The 19,659-nt window shown below is 45.4% G+C and overlaps 1 protein-coding gene across 2 annotated transcripts in view; it reads left to right on the top strand.

The window, feature by feature from the left end:
* The window catches only part of SLC5A9 (solute carrier family 5 member 9), a 47,683-nt gene extending 28,362 nt beyond the window's left edge, over window positions 1-19,321 (top strand). For both annotated transcript variants that reach the window (XM_073357778.1, XM_073357777.2), the window contains 2 exons: window positions 12,904-13,063; window positions 16,402-19,321. In XM_073357778.1, coding sequence (XP_073213879.1) covers window positions 12,904-13,063; window positions 16,402-16,610 — 369 coding nt within the window. In that variant the 3' untranslated portion in view covers window positions 16,611-19,321. The remainder of the gene's footprint in view (window positions 1-12,903; window positions 13,064-16,401) is intronic.
* The last annotated feature ends 338 nt before the right edge of the window (window positions 19,322-19,659 follow it).

Here is a 19,659-nt window from a genome sequence, read left to right as displayed (position 1 = left end):
CTGATCTGTACAGGCCTGTCTCTCCTATTGCTGAGGTCTCAGGGCCTATAATGCACGTCTACAAAGAAGCACCTTTCCCAAGCCCTTCTGTTTTCCAGGGCTCAGAGAATTAACACTGCCTGGGGCTCAATGAACTATTGCAATGGAGTGTGAGTTCTCATGCTGTGTGTACAGCTCTGCACACACACACCGCAGCAGAAGAGAAGGGAGAGAAGGAAGAGAAGTGTGTGTGTGTGGGGGGGGATCATATTACAGTGTGTTGCTGAGAAGCAATTAAATGGATCTGATTGAAGCTTCTGCCCTATTTCAGCAAAGCCCCCATCAATCTTGCAAGCAAACAAGATTAATATCTTTGCAACACTGGCATTTAGAGAAATAACATTCCAGCCCAATGTGATCTAAATTACATTTAACAACATAGTGTCACGGGACAGAAGAAAGCAACTTTCTTTTACTTACTGTATTAAAACAGAACTGTGCATAAAGGTTAAGGTTTTATTGAGTGTCAGCTTAAAGAGATACTGTCAAGTAGTTTAGGGTCTAAGGATGTTTGGTTTACTGAGTGTTTGCATAAAAATTGAGCTCAGGAAAAGGAAAAAAAATATCAAGTGCAACCATGTTCCATGAGTGTTTTTTTAAACGAACTTCTGAATGGGGTCTGGGATATAGAGATTATCTGGGCCACTTGTAGCCCTGGTGTATCTCCATTGTCTTCAATGGAGTTAAGTGGGGGTGAATTTGATCCCAAGTGGAGGAGGATAAAATGACCTTCATAGATGCCAAGGCCAGAAGAGACCACTGTAACCTCCTGTAGACCGCAGGCCATAGAACTTCCCCAAAATAATTCCGAGAGCAGATCTTTTAGAAAAACATCCAATCTTGATTTCAAAGTGGTCAGTGATGAAGAATCCACCCTTCTTTTCTCCATGCCTGAGTGTAAATCCTGCCAGGAATTATGGCAATTGTGTATGAGCAGCGAGTGAATCAACCCGATGGGCTAAACGGTAACCTTACAATCTGCCCCGAGTAAGAGGCGGTGCCCTGAGGCAGGAGCAGAGCAGAGCAAGAATGGAGCTCCAGGGAACACAGGGGCTGGCAGGGGCCATTTCTAGCTCTAGGGGACGTACCCACACTAGTTAGCGCACTAGAGCTAGAAGGGCAGCTGCGGCAGGGCAAGCAGCAGGAGGGACTGACCGCCCAGGTACATCCCTACAGCCTCGGATGGGATTGTACTTGGAGAGGCTAGATCCTGCTGGCACAGTTACACTTCTATTTTTAGCGTGTCGTCTCTGGCAGAGCTAGCGCAGGTAAGTCTCCTCCATCTCCAGCGCAGCTCTACACTCTGAGTCCCAATTCCTTCTTGTCCCTCACTTCCTCACCCCTTTGCTCTGGAGCCCTTGTGGTGGCTCCCCATTGTGCACCTGACCAGCTACTCTAGCCAGTGAGTAAGGGGGCAGTGCAGACAGGGTTCTTCCTTCACTGCCCCACTCAACCCTTTTGCTCACCGTGGGAATCTAGGCTGCAGCCAGTATAACAATGAGTTGGGGAATTAGCGGGGCCTCTGCCTGGCTGGGTCAGGGCTGTGACACTCGATCCCTAACTCGTTTCATTCTCATCTCCACTGACCTCCCCTGGGAAAGTGAATCTTCCACCCAGTGCCTCCTCCGATCCCATGACATGGCCCTTGTGACATTCCCAGAGGTTTGAGTCAGCGGGGCTTGGCCAGGGCAGTCCGGTTGGGTTTCACTAGGATGGGTGGTGGCCCAACAGCCCTGCACAGAGTCGACTGCTTCCCTACATTATCCCACCCCGGTGCTTCAGGGGTATTCAGAAGGGAGCTTTTTCCCTGTCAGAGTCAGTCTGTGGGCTATGTGCTGGAACTGGGCAGGTGGCATGGGAAGTGTCGATAAAGATGGAATTGCCTGTTAAGTGCTCACTGAGCTGAGACCACTGCCTGGACATAGGCCATAGAGGAGTATTCAGATGATAGTGACTTTTAGTTACTGCAACCTGGCTTCAGGGGGATAGATTCTGCAGACTAAATAGGCTGGCCAGGCCCAGCAGCTGGGGGACCCTGCAGCTACCAGCTGCCCAGGCGAGAGCACCCCGCAGCAGCCCAGCCCCAGGGGCAGGGGAACCCTGGAGCTCCCAGGCATTGCATCAGAGGGGGACCCGGGAACCCCAACAGCAGTGGGTGCTGACCCCACCTCTCCCTTTTGTCAGCAATATTTTTAGTGAAAGTCAGGGACCGGTCATGGGCTGCCATGAATTTTTGTTTATTTCCCGTGACCAGTCCCTGACTTTTACTAAAAATATCCGTGACAAAAACTTAGCCTTAATTATATAGCTTAACGTGCTTTTATTCAGATTCTTAATTTGGACATTATGTTAGAAAATGATGCATTTTTTATTTGCTAGATGATGCTTCATTTTTTACTTGTGTTTTGTGTCAAACTCTATTTGGATGGAACTTCAAATTCAGTTAAAATGCTCCAAACCAGCATTTTAAATTTTTATTATTATTAATTTGTATTATAATGATATTTTATTTGTTATTTATTATTAAATACAGCTACCTTACATGTGCTGGATGCATACGAAAAATGTTTTTCAAAACATGGTTTTGCATTTAAAACTAACTGCTTTATTCAACAAAGGCTGCATTATCGGTAGTTAGGGAACTGAACTGATTATTTCTTGCCACCGTATCCTTTAAGATTTTAGAACTAGCTGATCTGGTCCTCTCACACTTAGATTTTATTCACTGATTGAAAGAGACACACAGGTTTTCCTTGGTTTCTTAACTTTGATTGAACCAGTCACTGAACTGAGCTAGCTGAATAAACTGAGATGAAGAAAATATTCTCCCTGCGTTTGTAGAAAAGGCTGCAGCTGTCAAAAGTTGGTTTCGCACTTCATACACTTGTTCCAGGTTCTTAGCCAGTGATGTCCACCAGACATGCTTTAAAAGCTGGCATGTATACGACTTGATGTTATTATTTTTTGCATTCAATTTAAACGTTTTAATAGAGTCATGACAAATTTCGGCCTTAACACAGGTTGTCATTATTTCAAATTTCGTTTTAAATAGGTCGGTTTAAAAAAAAATAAAAATAAATGTATATTTAATTTAAATTAAAAAACAATTTGGAAACCTGGATTTTTAAAAATATTTTATTTAAACATTGATTTTTTTTATGCCCCCTGCCTGGAATGGGTTTGAACCGATAACATTTTTTAATGTTTTTTAATGTTTTTAATAAAGTAAATACTAATGGAAACTGTGTGATCATGTGAGACTTTAACTTCCCAGATATAGACTGGAGGATGAGTGCTAGTAATAACAATAGGGCTCAGCTTTTCTTAGATGTGATAGCTGATGGATTCCTTCAGCAAGTAGTTGCTGAACCGACTAGAGGAGATGCCATTTTAGATTTGGTTTTGGTGAGTAGTGAGGACCTCATAGAAGAAATGGTTGTAGGGGATAATCTTGGCTCAAGTGATCATGAGCTAATTCAGTTCAAACTGAATGGAAGGATTAATAAAAATAAATCTGCAGCTAGGGTTTTTGATTTCAAAAGGGCTGACTTTCAAAAATTAAGGAAATTAGTTAGGGAAGTGGATTGGACTGAAGAATTTATGGATCTAAAGGTAGAGGAGGCCTGGGATTATTTTAAATCAAAGCTGCAGAAGCTATCGGAAGCCTGCATCCCAAGTAAGGGGAAAAAATTCATAGGCAGGAGTTGCAGACCAAGCTGGATGAGCAAGCAACTCAGAGAGGTGATTAAGAAAAAGCAGAAAGCATATAGGGAGTGGAAGAAGGGAGGGATCAGCAAGGAAAGCTACCTTATTGAGGTCAGAACATGTAGGGATAAAGTGAGACAGGCTAAAAGTCAAGTAGAGTTGGACCTTGCAAAGGGAATTAAAACCAATAGTAAAAGGTTCTATAGTCATATAAATAAGAAGAAAACGAAGAAAGAAGAAGTGGGACCGCTAAACACTGAGGATGGAGTGGAGGTCAAGGATAATCTAGACATGGCCCAATATCTAAACAAATACTTTGCCTCAGTCTTTAATAAGACTAAAGAGGATCTTAGGGATAATGGTAGCATGACAAATGGGAATGAAGATATGGAGGTAGATATTACCATATTTGAGGTAGAAGCAAAACTCAAACAGCTTAATGGGACTAAATAGGGCGGCCCAGACAATCTTCATCCAAGAATATTAAAGGAATTGGCACAAGAAATTGCAAGCCCATTAGCAAGAATTTTTAATTAATCTGTAAACTCAGGGGTTGTACCGTATGATTGGAGAATTGCTAACATAATTCCTATTTTTAAGAAAGGGAAAAAAGGTGATCCGGATAATTATAGGCCTGTTAGTTTGACATCTGTAGTATGCAAAGTCTTGAAAAAAATTTTGAAGGAGAAGGTAGTTAAGGACATTGAAGTCAATGGTAAATGGGACAAAATACAACATGGTTTTACAAAAGGTAGATCGTGCCAAACCAACCTGATTCCTTCTTTGAGAAAAAAGAAAAGGAGTACTTGTGGCACCTTAGAGACTAACCAATTTATTTGAGCATGAGCTTTCGTGAGCTTAATCAGGGTGGGCCATTTCCTGGGGTGGGGGGGTGAGAAAACCTGGATTTGTACAGGAAATGGCCCACCTTGATTGTCGTGCACATTGTGGGGAGAGTGGTCACTTTGGATAAGCTATTACCAGCAGGAGAGTGAGTTTGTGTGTGGGGTTTTTGGAGGGGGGTGAGGGAGTGAGAGAACCTGGATTTATGCAGGAAATGGCCCACCTTGATTATCATACACATTGTGAAGAGAGTGGTCACTTTGATTGGACTATTACCAGCAGGAGAGTGAGTTTGTGTGTGTGTGTGGGGGGGGGGGGGGCGGAGGGTGAGAAAACCTGGATTTGTGCTGGAAATGGCCCAACTTGATGATCACTTTAGATAAGCTATTACCAGCAGGACAGTGGGGTGGGAGGAGGTATTGTTTCATGGTCTCTGTGTGTATATAATGTCTTCTGCAGTTTCCACGGTATGCATCCGATGAAGTGAGCTGTAGCTCACAAAAGCTCATGCTCAAATAAATTGGTTAGTCTCTAAGGTGCCACAAGTCCTCCTTTTCTTTTTGCGAATACAGACTAACACGGCTGTTACTCTGAAACCTTTCTTTGAGAAAGTAACAGATTTTTTAGACAAAGGAAATGCAGTGGATCTAATTTACCTAGATTTTAGTAAGGCATTTGATACCGTGCCACATGGGGAATTATTAGTTAAATTGGATAAGATGGGGATCAACAGGAAAATTGAAAGGTGGATAAGGAATTGGTTAAAGGGGAGACTACAACGGGTCCTACTGAAAGGTGAACTGTCAGGCTGGAGGGAGGTTACCAGTGGAGTTCCTCAAGGATCGGTTTTGGGACCAATCCTATTTAATCTTTTTATTATTGACCTTGGCACGAAAAGTGGGAGTGTGCTAATAAAGTTTGCAGATGATACAAAGCTGAGAGGTATTGCCAATTTAGAGAAGGAGAGGGATACCCTACAGGAGGATCTGGATGACCTTGTAAACTGGAGTAATAGCAATAGGATGAAATTTAATAGTGAGAAGTGTAAGGTCATGCATTTAGGGATTAATAACAAGACTTTTAGTTATGAGCTAGGGACGCATCAATTAGAAGTAACGGAGGAGGAAAAGGACCTTGGAGTATTGGTTGATCATCGGATGACTATGAGCTGCCAATGTGATATGGCTGTGAAAAAAGCTAATGCGGTCTTGGGATGCATCAGGAGGGGTATTTCCAGTAGGGGAGTTTTAGTACCATTATACAAGGCACTGGTGAGACCTCATCTGAAATACTGTGTGCAGTTCTGGTCTCCCATGTTTAAGGAGGATGAATTCAAACTGGAACAGGTACAGAGAAGGGCTACTAGCATGATCCGAGGAATGGAAAACTTGTCTTATGAAAGGAGACTCAGGGAACTTGGCTTGTTTAGCCTAACTAAAAGAAGGTTGAGGGGAGATATGATTGCTGTCTATAAATATATCAGAGGGATAAATACCAGAGAGGGAGAGGAATTATTTAAGCTCAGTACCAATGTGGACACAAGAACAAATGGATATAAACTGGCCACTAGGAAATTTAGACTAGAAATTACAGGAAGGTTTTTAACCATCAGAGGAGTGAAGTTTTGGAATAGCCTTCCAAGGGAAGCAGTGGGGGCAAAAGATCTATCTGGCTTTAAGATTAAACTCGATAAGTTTATGGAGGAGATGGTATGATGGGATAACATGGTTTTGGTAATTAAATATTCATGGTAAATAGGCCCAATGGCCTGTGATGGGCTATTAGATGGGGTGAGATCCGAGTTACCCAGGAAAGAATTTTCTGTAGTATCTGGCTGATGAATCTTGCCCATATGCTCAGGGTTTAGCTGATCGCCATATTTGGGGTCGGGAAGGAATTTTCCTCCAGGGCAGATTGGAAGAGGCCCTGGAGGTTTTTCGCCTTCCTCTGTAGCATGGGGCACGGGTCACTTGCTGGAGGATTCTCTGCTCCTTGAAGTCTTTAAACTATGATTTGAGGACTTCAATAGCTCAGACATAGGTGTGAGGTATTTTTTTTTTGTAGGAGTGGTGGGTGAAATTCTGTGGCCTGCGTTGTGCAGGAGGTCAGACTAGATGATCATAATGGTCCCTTCTGACCTAAATATATATGAATCTATGAATAAACCGTGTGATGAAAGGGCTCCATATCTCCTTACCAGGCCCAACCCAGCTAGTATCACTGGAAGGCAGTGTGATGCATTAGAGAGAGCTCTGCTTGCTGCTCAGCTCCTTTGTAAAATGCATCGAGATCTACTGAGGAAAACTGCCACATAAGAGCTAGGAATTATTATTATTCTGTCAAGTGAACTAAAAAAGACATGCCACCAAAAAGCCCAAGAAAAATACCAACAAGTCAGACTCTCAGCTCTGGTGTACATTGGCATAGCTGCATTGATTTAAAATACTAAAACCAGCACTTCAGTGAAGCTATGACGATTTATACCAGTGGAGGATGTAGCCCAGCCACCTTTAATGACTCAGTGCTTTACACACAGAAGGGGAAAGAGCGATTTGTAGCTGATGTTGGAGTGGTACAGTTAATGTGCTGAGGCTTTAAATGAATTACAATCCAAGAACTGCCAGCAGTAGCATTTCTCCCTGCTGTTTTGGACACTCTCCCATCCCTGTGGGTGATTGATGCTGTGCTGGGAAACAAATATGCAAAGAATTTGTTTGGTATGCTCCGAAGTTCATATGTCTTCATTGTAGGTAGTCCATATTGTGTCACGCCGTCCTTGAAAACCTTGCAAAAGAGCTTACAATTAAATTTGAGACGGTGAAGCTGAAATGCAACTGTCAGGTGCCAGATGGCATTTTGGAACAGAAGGATTTATTCTCACTTTGCCGACGTCTCTCAAAGTCCCTCGGGCAAGGAGAACGTGGGGGAGAGGGGCCACGGAGGGAAGGAAATGGTACAGTAACATGGCAATGTTCTGCAAATGAACAGGGCCACCTGGGCTGATCGCCTGCTACACTCCCAAGGCCTGTGCTTGTCTAGAGGCCTAGTGCACTGGGAACTTCAACTGTTCTGCTCCAGAGAGTGAGATTGATACATTAGGTGTCTTGTTTTCCAAGTTGCTGAGTTCCCACAGTGCCAGGTGCAGCCAATGGGAGCTGGAAATGCTCCTTTCCTCTGAAAATCAGCCCTTCAAAAGTGTGCAGAGGAGACACAGGCTCAGACTAAAGTCTGGGATCCAAATTGGAGGTGTATAGACCAGCTTTCACAGGAGAGATTGAGCGAGCGATCCCTATGAGAACACGCTATAGCCCAGTTGTTAGGGCTCTCACTTGGGGGACCTGGGGTCAAGCCCCTCCTCTACATTTGGCAGAGGAAGGATTTGAACCCAGGTCTCCCCCAGCCTGGGTGAGTGAGCTAACCACTGGGCCGTTGGGTATAAGGCAGGCACTACTAACTCCTCCTTGTTATTTGTGAGACAGGACTGACCTGCCTTAGGTGCCTAACTCCCAGAGAGGGTTCACAGTTGTGAATCCTAAGTGGAGGGAGGCACCTTCTGGTAGGCGCCTAACTCCCTTCGGGGGCAGGAGCTTCAGTCATGCCCCTCTCCTCAGCATTTCCTGTTGGCTCGCTTAAGCAGTTTCCTACTCAACTTGTGCTGGCTTTTGTGAATCCCATTCTTAGGCACCTAACGGCCTCCATGTCGTGTGTAGGGAGCCTGGGTGTCTAACGTGGGGCTGCAGCTTCCACTAAGTGTCAGGCGGCCTAAAAGCAAGGCACTGCGACACTGAATCTAGGTCCCCTGAGCAGATCTAGACCCTGCCGCGATGCTAAAACAAAGTGCTCTTTGTAGCTCTACTGATTTTTGCCCAGCTTCCAATCAGAAATACCACCTGCCTTCAGTATTCAAGTCTGTTCTCTCTGCATTCCAGCTCTTCTGCTACACCCAGTCTATTGAGTCAAATACTGTCCTAAAGTCCATGTAAATTATGCTGCTAACTTTCCCCCGTCAGCAGTTGTTGGTTTGGTTTTTTTTTTTGCTTACTCCAAAATAGCTGCCCTGTTAGACATGATCTCCCTTTAGTAAATCCCTGCCGACTGAGCTTAATGAGATTACAGCTCACTAGATATGCCACTGCTGTGTCCTTGGTTTGTCAGTGTTGAAGGCAAGCTGCTGCAGTTGCAGTTTTTAGGACATTGCTGGACATGTAGGACACACGATAAGGCTTGTCCCCAACATGACAGCCTGTCGACAAGTTCCTGAGTGTAAAGGTGAGAGGTGGAGGGAGAATTGGGGCTCAGGGATGCAGGGGAAGGCATTTCATGGCAACTCAGCTGAAAGGGAACATTTTCAAGGCGCCTAATTCCAAATGACTGGCCATGGGAGTTAGGCACTGAACTCCCATTAGTGACTTAGCAACTCTTGCCCCTTAAAAACTTTACTTCTGAAAGTAAAGTTTTTTGGGGGGGAGCACGAAGCTCAATGCACCTTGAATATCTAGGCTCTGCTCTGTAACTTCCCCTTCCTTCCCCTCTCTACCAAACTGGGTTTCTGCCCTTCCCAAAAATTGAGAAACAGATTTCTCAAGTGTTCAGCACCAGCAGCTCTCCACAAAGCTTCGCTTTCATTTAGGCAGGGAGGTAAAGGTCAGGAGTGAAATCTTGACGTCAAGGGCAAAACTCCCATTGACTTCAGTGAGGGGCCAGGATTTCAGACACACACACCCTCCATCCCAGGCTTTCAAAAGAGGTATATAGCATCGCCGGAGCTCAGGCCAAAGGTAGGCTCTGAATTTGCACTGATTTCAATGAAAGTTAGGAGCCTACCTTTGAGGATCTGGGCCTTAGCTCCAATCTTCCGAGTTCTTTTGAAAATCTGGCCATATTTTGAGGCCTAAATTGGAATGGGCCTGTTTTGAAAATAGGCGATTAGTTCTGAGCTCTTAGGAAAATTCTGGCCTTAATACATTAATTCCAAGAGAAAGCTCATGCACAAGCAGCCATTTGTGTTTGGGGAGGAAGTGGGGGTGATGGGATCTGCATAGTTTCTTGAATTCTTTTGTGCTCAGAAACTTTGCAACATTCCAGTGACATTTCCTAAGTGATTTAAAAAAAAAAATCCTCAGTAAAGATGTGGATCATCAAATCAAAGTAATTTAGCAAAATGTGACAAGAAAGATTAGCCTTGCCTGATGCTCATCTTGGTTGAAAATGATTTAAATAAAGCTATAAATCTTCTGGAACATTTTGTGTCAGTTGGAAATTGCCATCTAGATTTTGCGTGTTTACAAAAAGAAAATCTACATTTATACTGGTGATACTATATGTGCAACCCAGTGGAGAACTTAATTTCCATGGAGGCAGAGAGGAGAAATCTGCTGTCGGGAGAAATGAGTGACTTTGCCCTCTCCTGAGCTGTCTGGCAGAAGAGCCGCTCCGATGGGTGTAGTTGGCCAGTGTCAGCTGCTCCCAGTGGCTTCTGTTCCCCTCTCACAAACGCATGGGAATTCAGCAGATCAGAATTAACTCCACCATCTCTCAGTAATGTTACGTGGGAAGGGATGCCAGAGGAAAGCAGCAATTCCCTTCCCCCACCACTCCAGGACAGAATGGGAAGGAAGTGCAAACACCAACACCTCCAGCTGGGCTGTGTAGGGTATGACCATATAAACCACAGTGTGTTGATAGTTAAGGACCCAGGTCCATTAAAATCCTAGCCCAGTTCAAGCCCCCACTGTGCATTTCCCTGGAAGGTCCAGACTTTTTGACTCCTGTGCTTACACACCACACAAATGAGCCGGGCGTCGAGTCTCTTGCTACGAGCTGAGTTTTATGGACCATCCTGGCATTGCCATGTGCATCGAAAGGGAGGGGGAATGAGAGCACATGTTTCTGGAGTCAGCAGCTGCTCTGCTCCTTGCTGAGGCAGGAGAAGGCCTCCCAGACCTGCCAAAAGCCAGTGAGAAATGGGGAAGTGGCAAGTCCTAGGCTGCAAGTGTAAAACCTCCCGGCTTTTAATAAAAAGGAGGTGGGCAGACATCAGCTGGCTCTGTTGAAAGCAAGAGATTGCTTATCTGAATGTCTCTTTTGTTTGTGCCAAGTCAATGCACACGCAAAGTGCCAGGCCAAGATGCTGCTCTGTAAAGTTACAATGATGATGCAGCTTTCTCCTTTATCTGCAACCAATTCCTACCGGCTATTAGCACTTTTCCAGAACTTAGCACAAAATGCCAGGGTGCCTTGAATCCCTGGGTGCATATTGGGCCTGGGTGGGTGCCACGGACAGATAGGGAAGAGAGGACTCCTCTGCACCAAGTTGTCAAAGAGCAGTTGCAGCATCCTCTGTGATGCCAACACTGCCGTCCTTTTGCTGGGAATGGCCAGTGGATCTGTATAGTGCCAGGTCCCTGTTCCAGTTGCCGACTTTCCCTGCGGCCTAGTGTGGCAGATATGGCAATTTCCTACAACATGTCTGGGAGATCTGACTGCCTTACATTCGTGGATTGTTGTGGGCCAGGGACTGTATATAATTCCATGGGGGGCAGGTGACCTGTGTGTGTGTGTGTGAGAGAGAGAGAGAGACAGAGAGAGAGAATTAGGCAAGTTGACTCAGATTGTATCACCTCCAGAGAGATCCCTCTTCCTGGGGAGGCTCACCTTTACTAGTTCAAACCGGATTCTACAGAGGCCAACAGACTTCTGGATTAATAGCCAGCATTTAAATGGACACAGGACCTGCTTTCTGATCCAGCAAATGGGCAGGACCTTTTGTCCAAGGGCCGGGGGACCCCAAATCCTTAAGGAAGGGTTGGAAGCACTGATACCTACCAGAGTTTGTAGTGGGGGAGCTGGTCTCTCATCAGTTTTCTAGCATGCATGTAGGTTCTTTTGTTGTTTCTAATATGATTTCTCTGTCGTGCTTTCACCTTAAGAATAAAATGTGCTTGCTTAGAAAAGGCTATGTGGTAACTTATAACTGTGGGCACGTAGGCTATTCGTAAGCCTTCGAATAGAAAGCTAAGTGCAGATGCTGGTCCAGTCAGCTAGTGTTGCTTGCTGGGAATAGCAGAGTGTAGATAAGGAACTGCGCAGCCTGGAAAAGTCCCGATCAGGAGGGAGAGACAGAGACAGGCAAGTCTCTGCCCAAGAAAGGTGATGGTGGGGTAACCAGGACCCTAGAGTGGGTGCCTTTGCTGGACCATGGGGAATACAGGTGAAGTTGCCCTACACTGGGACACCTAGGCTGTAACTTTATAATCTGCCTTGCACAAGGGACAACACATAGCCTTAGCAGAGAGTGGATTGTGTTTCCGGCAGTCCCACTTCCTCCCCACTGCTTTACTCTTGCTCCAGGGGAGGAGAGCACATACCAGCAAGAGAGAGGGGGAGGCCAAGGCTGGCCCTGCTCCCAGCCCTTCGCCCTCCACCCCCATCACAGCAGGGCATATTGTGGCTGGAGTCACAAGCCAGGCAGGGGATCTGAGGGACATTCTCTCTGTCTCTGCTATGTGCCCAAATAAGGGACCCTGAATGAACATGATGTTGTCAAGGTCTGTCTTGGCCCAGTGCCCTGGGTGTGGGAGGGGTAGAAGGTCCTGTCTCTGCCATGCCCTAGCCCGTTGTTGTTCCTTCCATTGGTTGTTCCTTTGCTGTAACCTTGAGCTTCTGGCCCTCTGTGCCTAGGATTTGGGCTTAGTTCCTTTGATGGGGTTTCACTGTGAAAGGTCATTCCATATCAGCAGGATTGAGGTGCTGGATACGGCTGTTGTCCCTTTGCATCTCTATGGAGAGCCAGCCGGTTGTGTTATTGTACTGGAAGCCTGCTTCACCAGCAGTTAATAACCTGTGCTGTAGACCGTGATTTGGCAGATTGCGGGGAGGGGGGGAGAAATCAGCAACTTAATTATTAAAGCTGAATATTTCCTGGCTTTAACTGGATCATATTTTGGGGAGAAGGGAGTATCTGAGAAGGGGGCACCATATATGACTACAAAGTGTACTGGCCCTGCCTGCATCATCAACACATACATGTTTTGGGCCCCCAATCCAGATCTCGACCTGTACTGATCATGTAATTTCCCAAATTGAGGAGCCTTCACACAGAGAGGTGTGCTCGTCTCAAAAGGATTAAAATGGCACAAGTCAACTGCAAATACAAGAACTGTTGGAAAAAAGGAACACAGATTTTTGTGAGGTCAAACCCTCTCCATTCTAATCACAGCTCCTGTTCCCAGCCGAGTCACCAACACTGGTCTTGTTCGATGAACTGACAGCTGTTTAAATTGCTTTCTCTGTCTTGTTTTGCATCGCTGCATCCAGCTGGCTAGCCTGACGTGGTGGACTAGACACAGCAAACCTCCCGCAATTGACCTGGTGAGCTACAAGAGCGAGTCGGCGGAGGTAAATCCTTCAGTGGGCGAGAGTGACGGGGACGTGCCGACGTGGGAGAACACGGATTCAGGGAGCAAAGAACATGGAGGTAGGTTAGCTGGGTCTTCCAAATATGTGCAATGGGTGGGCGTAGGGGACCTGGTCCAAGGCCCACCAGCACCCTTCCAGTGCCTTCAGTGGCATCCGTCCCATGGATCTGATGGTACCACGTTTGTGGCGGTGACAGCTACATGCTAAATTAATTTATCTTTGACCACCGCACCTGCACTCTGCCTGATACCCCATCCCCCCTCGGGTTTATTCTAACATTCCAACCCTCTGTTTCATTCCAGAGAGCTTCCATTTAAAACCAAAAAAAACCCCAACTTTCCAGAGACGTGTTTCCTCCTTCTCCCCCGAAATGTGGAATTTCCCTCTCCCACATGGCCTCAGCCTCAGAACCAGGTTCAGCAACAGCATTTTTAAACTTTAAAAGTATCCCAGCTTTTCTGGCCTGGCAGATCTCTGCATCTGCCAGGCCAGCTGGATGCAGAAACTTCCCAGCAGAGCCTGAAATGGACCAGTGATGGGGACCAGAGAACCACTGAGATAGACCAACCAAGCACTTGCTTTTAAGCTCTAAAGGGCCTGAGATATGGACTTTAAAGCCAGGACATTTTTAGATGCAGACACGCCGTTTTAGGTAATTTGTTGAGGTTTTTGGGGTGCCAGGACTTGGGGCACCGGGCTTCATCTGCGGGGTCCGTGGTCCCCCCTGAAATAGCTCGCATCCCCCCGCTCAGTTGAGAACCACTGATCTATACCATCCCAGACAGATGTTTGTCTAACTTGCTGCTAAAAGCCTCCAATGATAGAGACGCCACAAGGTAATTTGTTCCAGTGGTTAACCAACTATTTAGCTTAAATCTCTCTTCACCCTCCCTGGTATTTACAGAGGGTAATCATAGTCCCTCTCAGTCTTCTTTTTGCTAGGCTATAAAAGCCAAACTTTTTCAGTCCCTTCTCATAAGCTAGGTCCTCCATTCCCCTGATCATCCTCTTCTCTGCACCTGTGCCAGTTTGAATTAATCTTTCTTGAACATGGGTGACCAGTATGGTACACAGTATTCCAAATATGGTCTTACCAGTGCCTTGTACAATGGCATTAATATGGCTCTGTCTCTACTGGAAATGCCTCGCCAGGTATTTCCTAGGAGCGCATTGGTCTTTTTTCCACCTGCATTGTATTAGTGGCTCATAGTCATCCTGAGATCAACCCCCATACCCAGGTCTTCCTTCTCCTCTATCACTTCCAACTGATGAGCCCCCAGTTTGTGTAATAAAATTCTTATTATTAGACCCTAAATGCATAACTGTGCACTTTGCACTGTTGAATTTCATGCCGTTTCTATTACTCAAGCCTTCATGGTCATCCCGATTGTCCTGTCTGATATTCCGATCCTCCTCCGTATTGACAAGGCCTGCCAACTGTATCAGCGAATTCCATTAGCACATTTCTAATTATTAGTTTATTAGAACGAAAATAGCCCCCCGCTCCTTCTCAACATGGTCAGAGGTTTCCTTTGGAAAACCATCCAAAATTTCAAGTGCCCATTTTGAACCTAACCCTCCTGAGTCCACAAAACTGGAGATCTCGCAAGATGGGAACTCTCTTGTGAGCTTTTTCTACATTTGCTTAGTCTAGACTGGCCATGCTCGAATTAGTTCTCGCCACAGCCTCAGAATGAAGAAGTGAGAAACTACAAAACTTCTCCTCCATTTTTTGGAAATGGCGGCAGTTGGGATTCAAGTTTAGTGTAGCTGTTCAGGGTGCTGATGTTGTTTCTTATCAATTCTTATTATACCTGACCCAGCTCATCTTTTTATAGCCTGACGTCTTGGTAATTTGGTAATTAGCAATGATGGGAAAGGAAATGCAGAACAGCTTATACAACAGTTTAATGAGGTTTTGGTAACATGTTTTTTCAAGCTTTTAAGACAGGCTACCTTTCAAAGCGTGGAAGGAACAGCAAGTGACAAGTAAAAGGCATAATTCACACAGCACTTCACGCCTGATAAACAAGCCATGAGTTCTGTGTCAGAGACCATGAAATCCTACAAGTTTTGTGGAGCTTGGTGGAAGTTGGGCAGTGGAGAAATAAGAAGGGTTTTTATTCATTAAACAACAAATGCTTTATATGTCAATCGACAGGGCTTATTTAACCTCTTTGGAGGACAGATTTTCGTTGTCATTTTTAGTTTCATTTTAAGAATGCTGGGGCAAAATAGGGCAGGTTGGATTTGGGGCCTGAGTGCAGGGCTGGGATCCAGGAACATCTCAATCCTAATGGTGGCTGGGCCACTGATTTAGGACAACTATTTTCCAAAGTGACCACTGGTTTTGGGATGCTCACGTTGAGATTCTTTATGCCTGATTGTCCAAGTAGCTGAGTACCTGTAGCGTCGGGTCAGCTTCTGGGAGATATGGGCACGTGGAACTTCTTGAAATGGTTCAAGCGGCGCATCCAAAAACGTAGGTGCGGAAAATCAGCAGCCACTTTGGCAAATCACCGAACCTCTTTGCAGCTCAGTTTCTGTACAACGTTATACTCACTTGGCTACCTCCAGCCCATGAAAAGGACTGATTCATGCTTGCCCCGCACTTGGAAAATATCAAGTGCTACTGATGCAATGTGCTATTTTAAATGTCCTTTCATCTGGGTTTCAGCTAGCTTACTTGTGCTGTGAGGGTGAACAGGGCCGTGCTGTTTAACCAGCTTACCCGTTCACTTCCTTTGCAGCACTGACAAGGTCTGGCTTTTGCTCTGTGCTCTTAGAAGAGAACAACTTTTTAACCACAATCATGGTCATTTTTGGACTATTAATTCCTCTGGTTGGGGTGAATCCTTTAATGCGGAGCCAGGGGCGCCGGAATGTCCCTAAAAGTGGGGCGGTCCATGGGCACCCGAACTGTGGCTCCGCCTTCACACTACCGCTTCCCTCAAGGCCCCGCCCTCACACTGCCCCTTCCCCCTGAGGCCCCACCCTCGTGCCACCCATTCTCCCAAGACCCCGCCCTCATGCCACCCATTCCCTCCAAACCCCGCCCTCGTGTTGCCTCTTCTCCCCAAGCCCCCCCCACATCGCTCGCATTTACGGCCAGTAAAAAGTGGGTGGGCATACCCCTGCGCAGAGCCATTCCTGAGCTGCAACCATTGGTTCCTGGACCTATCATCAGCTGAGAGGGTGAAGCGTTCCCTTCCATTGAGGATGTGGCTCAATGTGGCTGGTTTTCACCCCGTACACCTCAAGCAGTAATGCTGCATGGGAGATGTGCAGACAGGTGACATGGTGCATTTAGGGCATGGGACAGAGGCGAGGTGAGTGGAATACCCCAGCGTTTAGAATATGGGACTAATTCCCCCTCTCTGTATGTATTTCCTACAGCAGTGAGCCCTCCTTGCTGGAAGAAGTTATATTTCTGGTTCTGCGGGATCTCCAGCAGCCCAGGACCCACACTGACCAAGGAAGAGAAAGCAGTCCTGGAAAGGAAACTCACCAGCATTGTGGAAAAGCCCTTATCAAAGATTGTTTGCAACATTAATGCTATAATCCTGCTAGCTTTTAACGTCTTTCTGTGGGGATACTTTGGCTGAAGACGGGGCTGCAGACAGTACTCGGCTGGCTTGGCTTTGATTTAGAATATAGCAGTAATGCTTAGAGACTTCAAGCAGGTCAGGACCACATTGTTCTTGATGCCACGCATACAGTAAATGGAATTCTCTGCCCCAAAGAGCTTACAATCTAGAAGACCAAACCTAGTGGGCAGGGATAGCATAGCATTTACCAGGGAGCATTTTTATCAGGTAAAATCATGTTTTTTGTCACCTAGGGAAAAATGAATTGGGCCCAGTTTATGATATTTTCTATTTTTAAAATTGTTTTACTATCACACACATCACACTTAGTTGTAGTTACATAGTCAAATTGCATTATGTAGTCAAATAAGGCACTCGATTAGGAGATTAATTTAGGGTTGTACAAATAAACAAGTAAAATTGCAGTGAGCATAATACAAATATATGTAATGAGAATAGTGTCAGAATGTCTGTAAACAGTTTAGTTTGGTGTTTTCTCCAGGAAGTTATACAGGCCATGACAACTTTCAGTTTTCTATATTCTATAACCCAAAGTCAAAAGCCTTCAGTGACAATAATGCAGAGTTGTAGCCATGAAGCATTAAGCAATCAGAAGCATGCAGCGCTGCAGACAACCTGTACAGGTCTGGTTGGCCACGGAGCCTGCTGTAGCAGACCAACTTGGATGCAGTGGGTAGATGGAACCTATTTCTCCGTTTTGAATGGATGTATCCAAAGTCTGAAAAGATTCATTCTATGCTTGCTGAACTGGCTGGACACCGATGGACTTGCACCACCGGTTCTGTGACATCAGGGGGACTCTTGGCATTCTTCAGATTTTTTTCCACCATGCTGAAGGGGAATATTTTTTCCTTGTAGTGGATGAAAACGTCAATTTTAGCTACAGTGAGTCTTCTATGTTAAATGCAAGTAAATATGGCAGAAAGTCAGGATTTTTGCTCAGCAGCTACTGCTTGCAATTTCTTCTTGTTCCGATGACACATTTCTTGCCTGCATATTTTGGCTGAAGGAGGTCGGCCAACATTTGTAATTGCCTCATGAAATCTCTTTGGTACGTCTGCTTTATGTGGGGCAAGATCTTCATTTATCAATAGATCCATCTCGTGTCCCTTTTAGAGTATGTTAAGTGCTGCAGAAACTGAATTGAATTGACTGATCAAGTTATTTGCTTCTCGGTAAATCCTTTGATTATTAATTTCACTGACCACTCTATCTTGAAATTCCGCCTCTAGCTCACTCATAATCCTGAGATAATGTGGCCAATTTTTGAATATATGTTTCCAGACATGTTGTTTGACTGTTTCAGTATAGTATGTGTTACCAGGGATTTACAGAACTTGACAGTCTTTTAACCAGGCTCCAGGTGATTACGAAAATACTTTTGTAAATCGCCAACATGTTTCTTCAAAGCACTCAATGTAAGGGCTTGTCCAAGTCGATTGAGCCAATGTGATGCACATCCATACTTAGCCAAAGTGTGGTTCGCTTGTTCCAAATCACTGCCCATACTTGGCATTTTTTCTTCATTGTCTGTCGGGTAGCTCTTAACACAACCATACCGTTCGTTGCTAATGCCTTGGCTTCTCTTATCGGTGTAGCACAATACTTTCCAGTCTTCTTATATCAACTGCTGCTTAGGAAACCACAGTCAGCTATCACTGGGACAATGTGGATGTTATGCCAGCCATCTTGTAGTCATGGAACTGCTTTTCCATATAATTTGTTGTGTGCTTCCACCTTTAAGCCATCAGTAACTGCATCTAACCGTTTACCTGCTTTCAGCTGGGTGCTTTGTAGCCTGGCCTTAGGCAGCTGATCAGTGCTTGAAAAAAGTGGATGTTCAGTCACTGAAAAGGGAATAGTACAGCCATAAAACAGTTCTGCAGTTTTCAGGGCTACCTTTTGTTTTAGTTCTGGCGTTGTTTTCGTGACAAACATATGCATGTGTGATTGAAAAACTGTGACACTGCCTCCTCATTGTCTTTGGCTGATGTGGATCTGCCTTTCTCTTGCTGCTCTTGGCAATAGCAATGCACTATTATCGGTACCTTCTGTGGTTAGATGTTGATAGATGTTTGGCTGCGTGTGTGTTCCCTCTGTGTGCCACCCCAGCCCTGCGCAGACAGCTGGCACGGCAGACCTCAAGCGAACCACCCAATGACCACAAGCTCCAGTAAGGGACGAAGGCACCCAGCCAGGTTTATTGTCAATGAAGCATGGTACTAGTGTCCCAGACCACTAATACATGTATGCCCATAACAATGGACCGGGTCAGTGAACGGTGGGATTTTCCATTCCTGTGCCAGACAAAAATATTCCCTCTGAGATACATCTTTATACCCTGATACAAACAAGTTACATACTGCCCTTCTGACACAGTCAGTTACTGCCCCCTGACATAGTTAGTTTTACCCATTACCTTGAACATGTTGGTTCAATCAAAGCATTTCTATTACGTACTGTCATCCTGACCTAATCTTTTAGGAGGGGTCAGTGTGTTCCTGTTATCCTTGGGGAATGTTTTTCTACCATGCTTGATATCGGGATGTTCTGATACCACTTGATATCAGGATGTATTTGTGTGAGTACTCTGTGACTTCTTAGGAATGTGTATTTCTACAATATCTGCCCTGTTCTTGCCAGATTCTGAGAGCAGGTCCTGCCTCATAGCAAGCCTCTAATAAAAAGGCTTATGTCTCAGGCTCTCTTCCTACAACACCTTCATCCTCAGAGTCTGATTCTAATACTCACCTATATTGTGGGGGCAATTAATGTGTCAGGCCTGAAATGAGTTACAGTGTGGGGGGCCCTTAGCCAGCCGGTATTGTGGGGCTTCCGGGGAAGGGGGTCACGCTCCTGTCTAGGGCTGCATCATTATGTAATTACCAAGACTCCCTATTGGAAATAATGGTGCTTTAAAACAAAAATTTAAGAGGGTTTTTAGAGTGTCTGTTTCCTGCTGCTGTCAGCACTGGGATGGTGAATGAAGCGACTTATCCGGCCTCGCAGCTAAACATTCTGCACCCAGCGTGATATAACCAGACCC

Source organism: Lepidochelys kempii, chromosome 8 (assembly GCF_965140285.1).
Source record: "Lepidochelys kempii isolate rLepKem1 chromosome 8, rLepKem1.hap1, whole genome shotgun sequence".
Taxonomy (NCBI): domain Eukaryota; kingdom Metazoa; phylum Chordata; order Testudines; family Cheloniidae; genus Lepidochelys; species Lepidochelys kempii.
The sequence above is the reverse complement of the archived record's forward strand: the minus strand, read 5'-3'. Positions and strand labels throughout refer to the sequence as shown.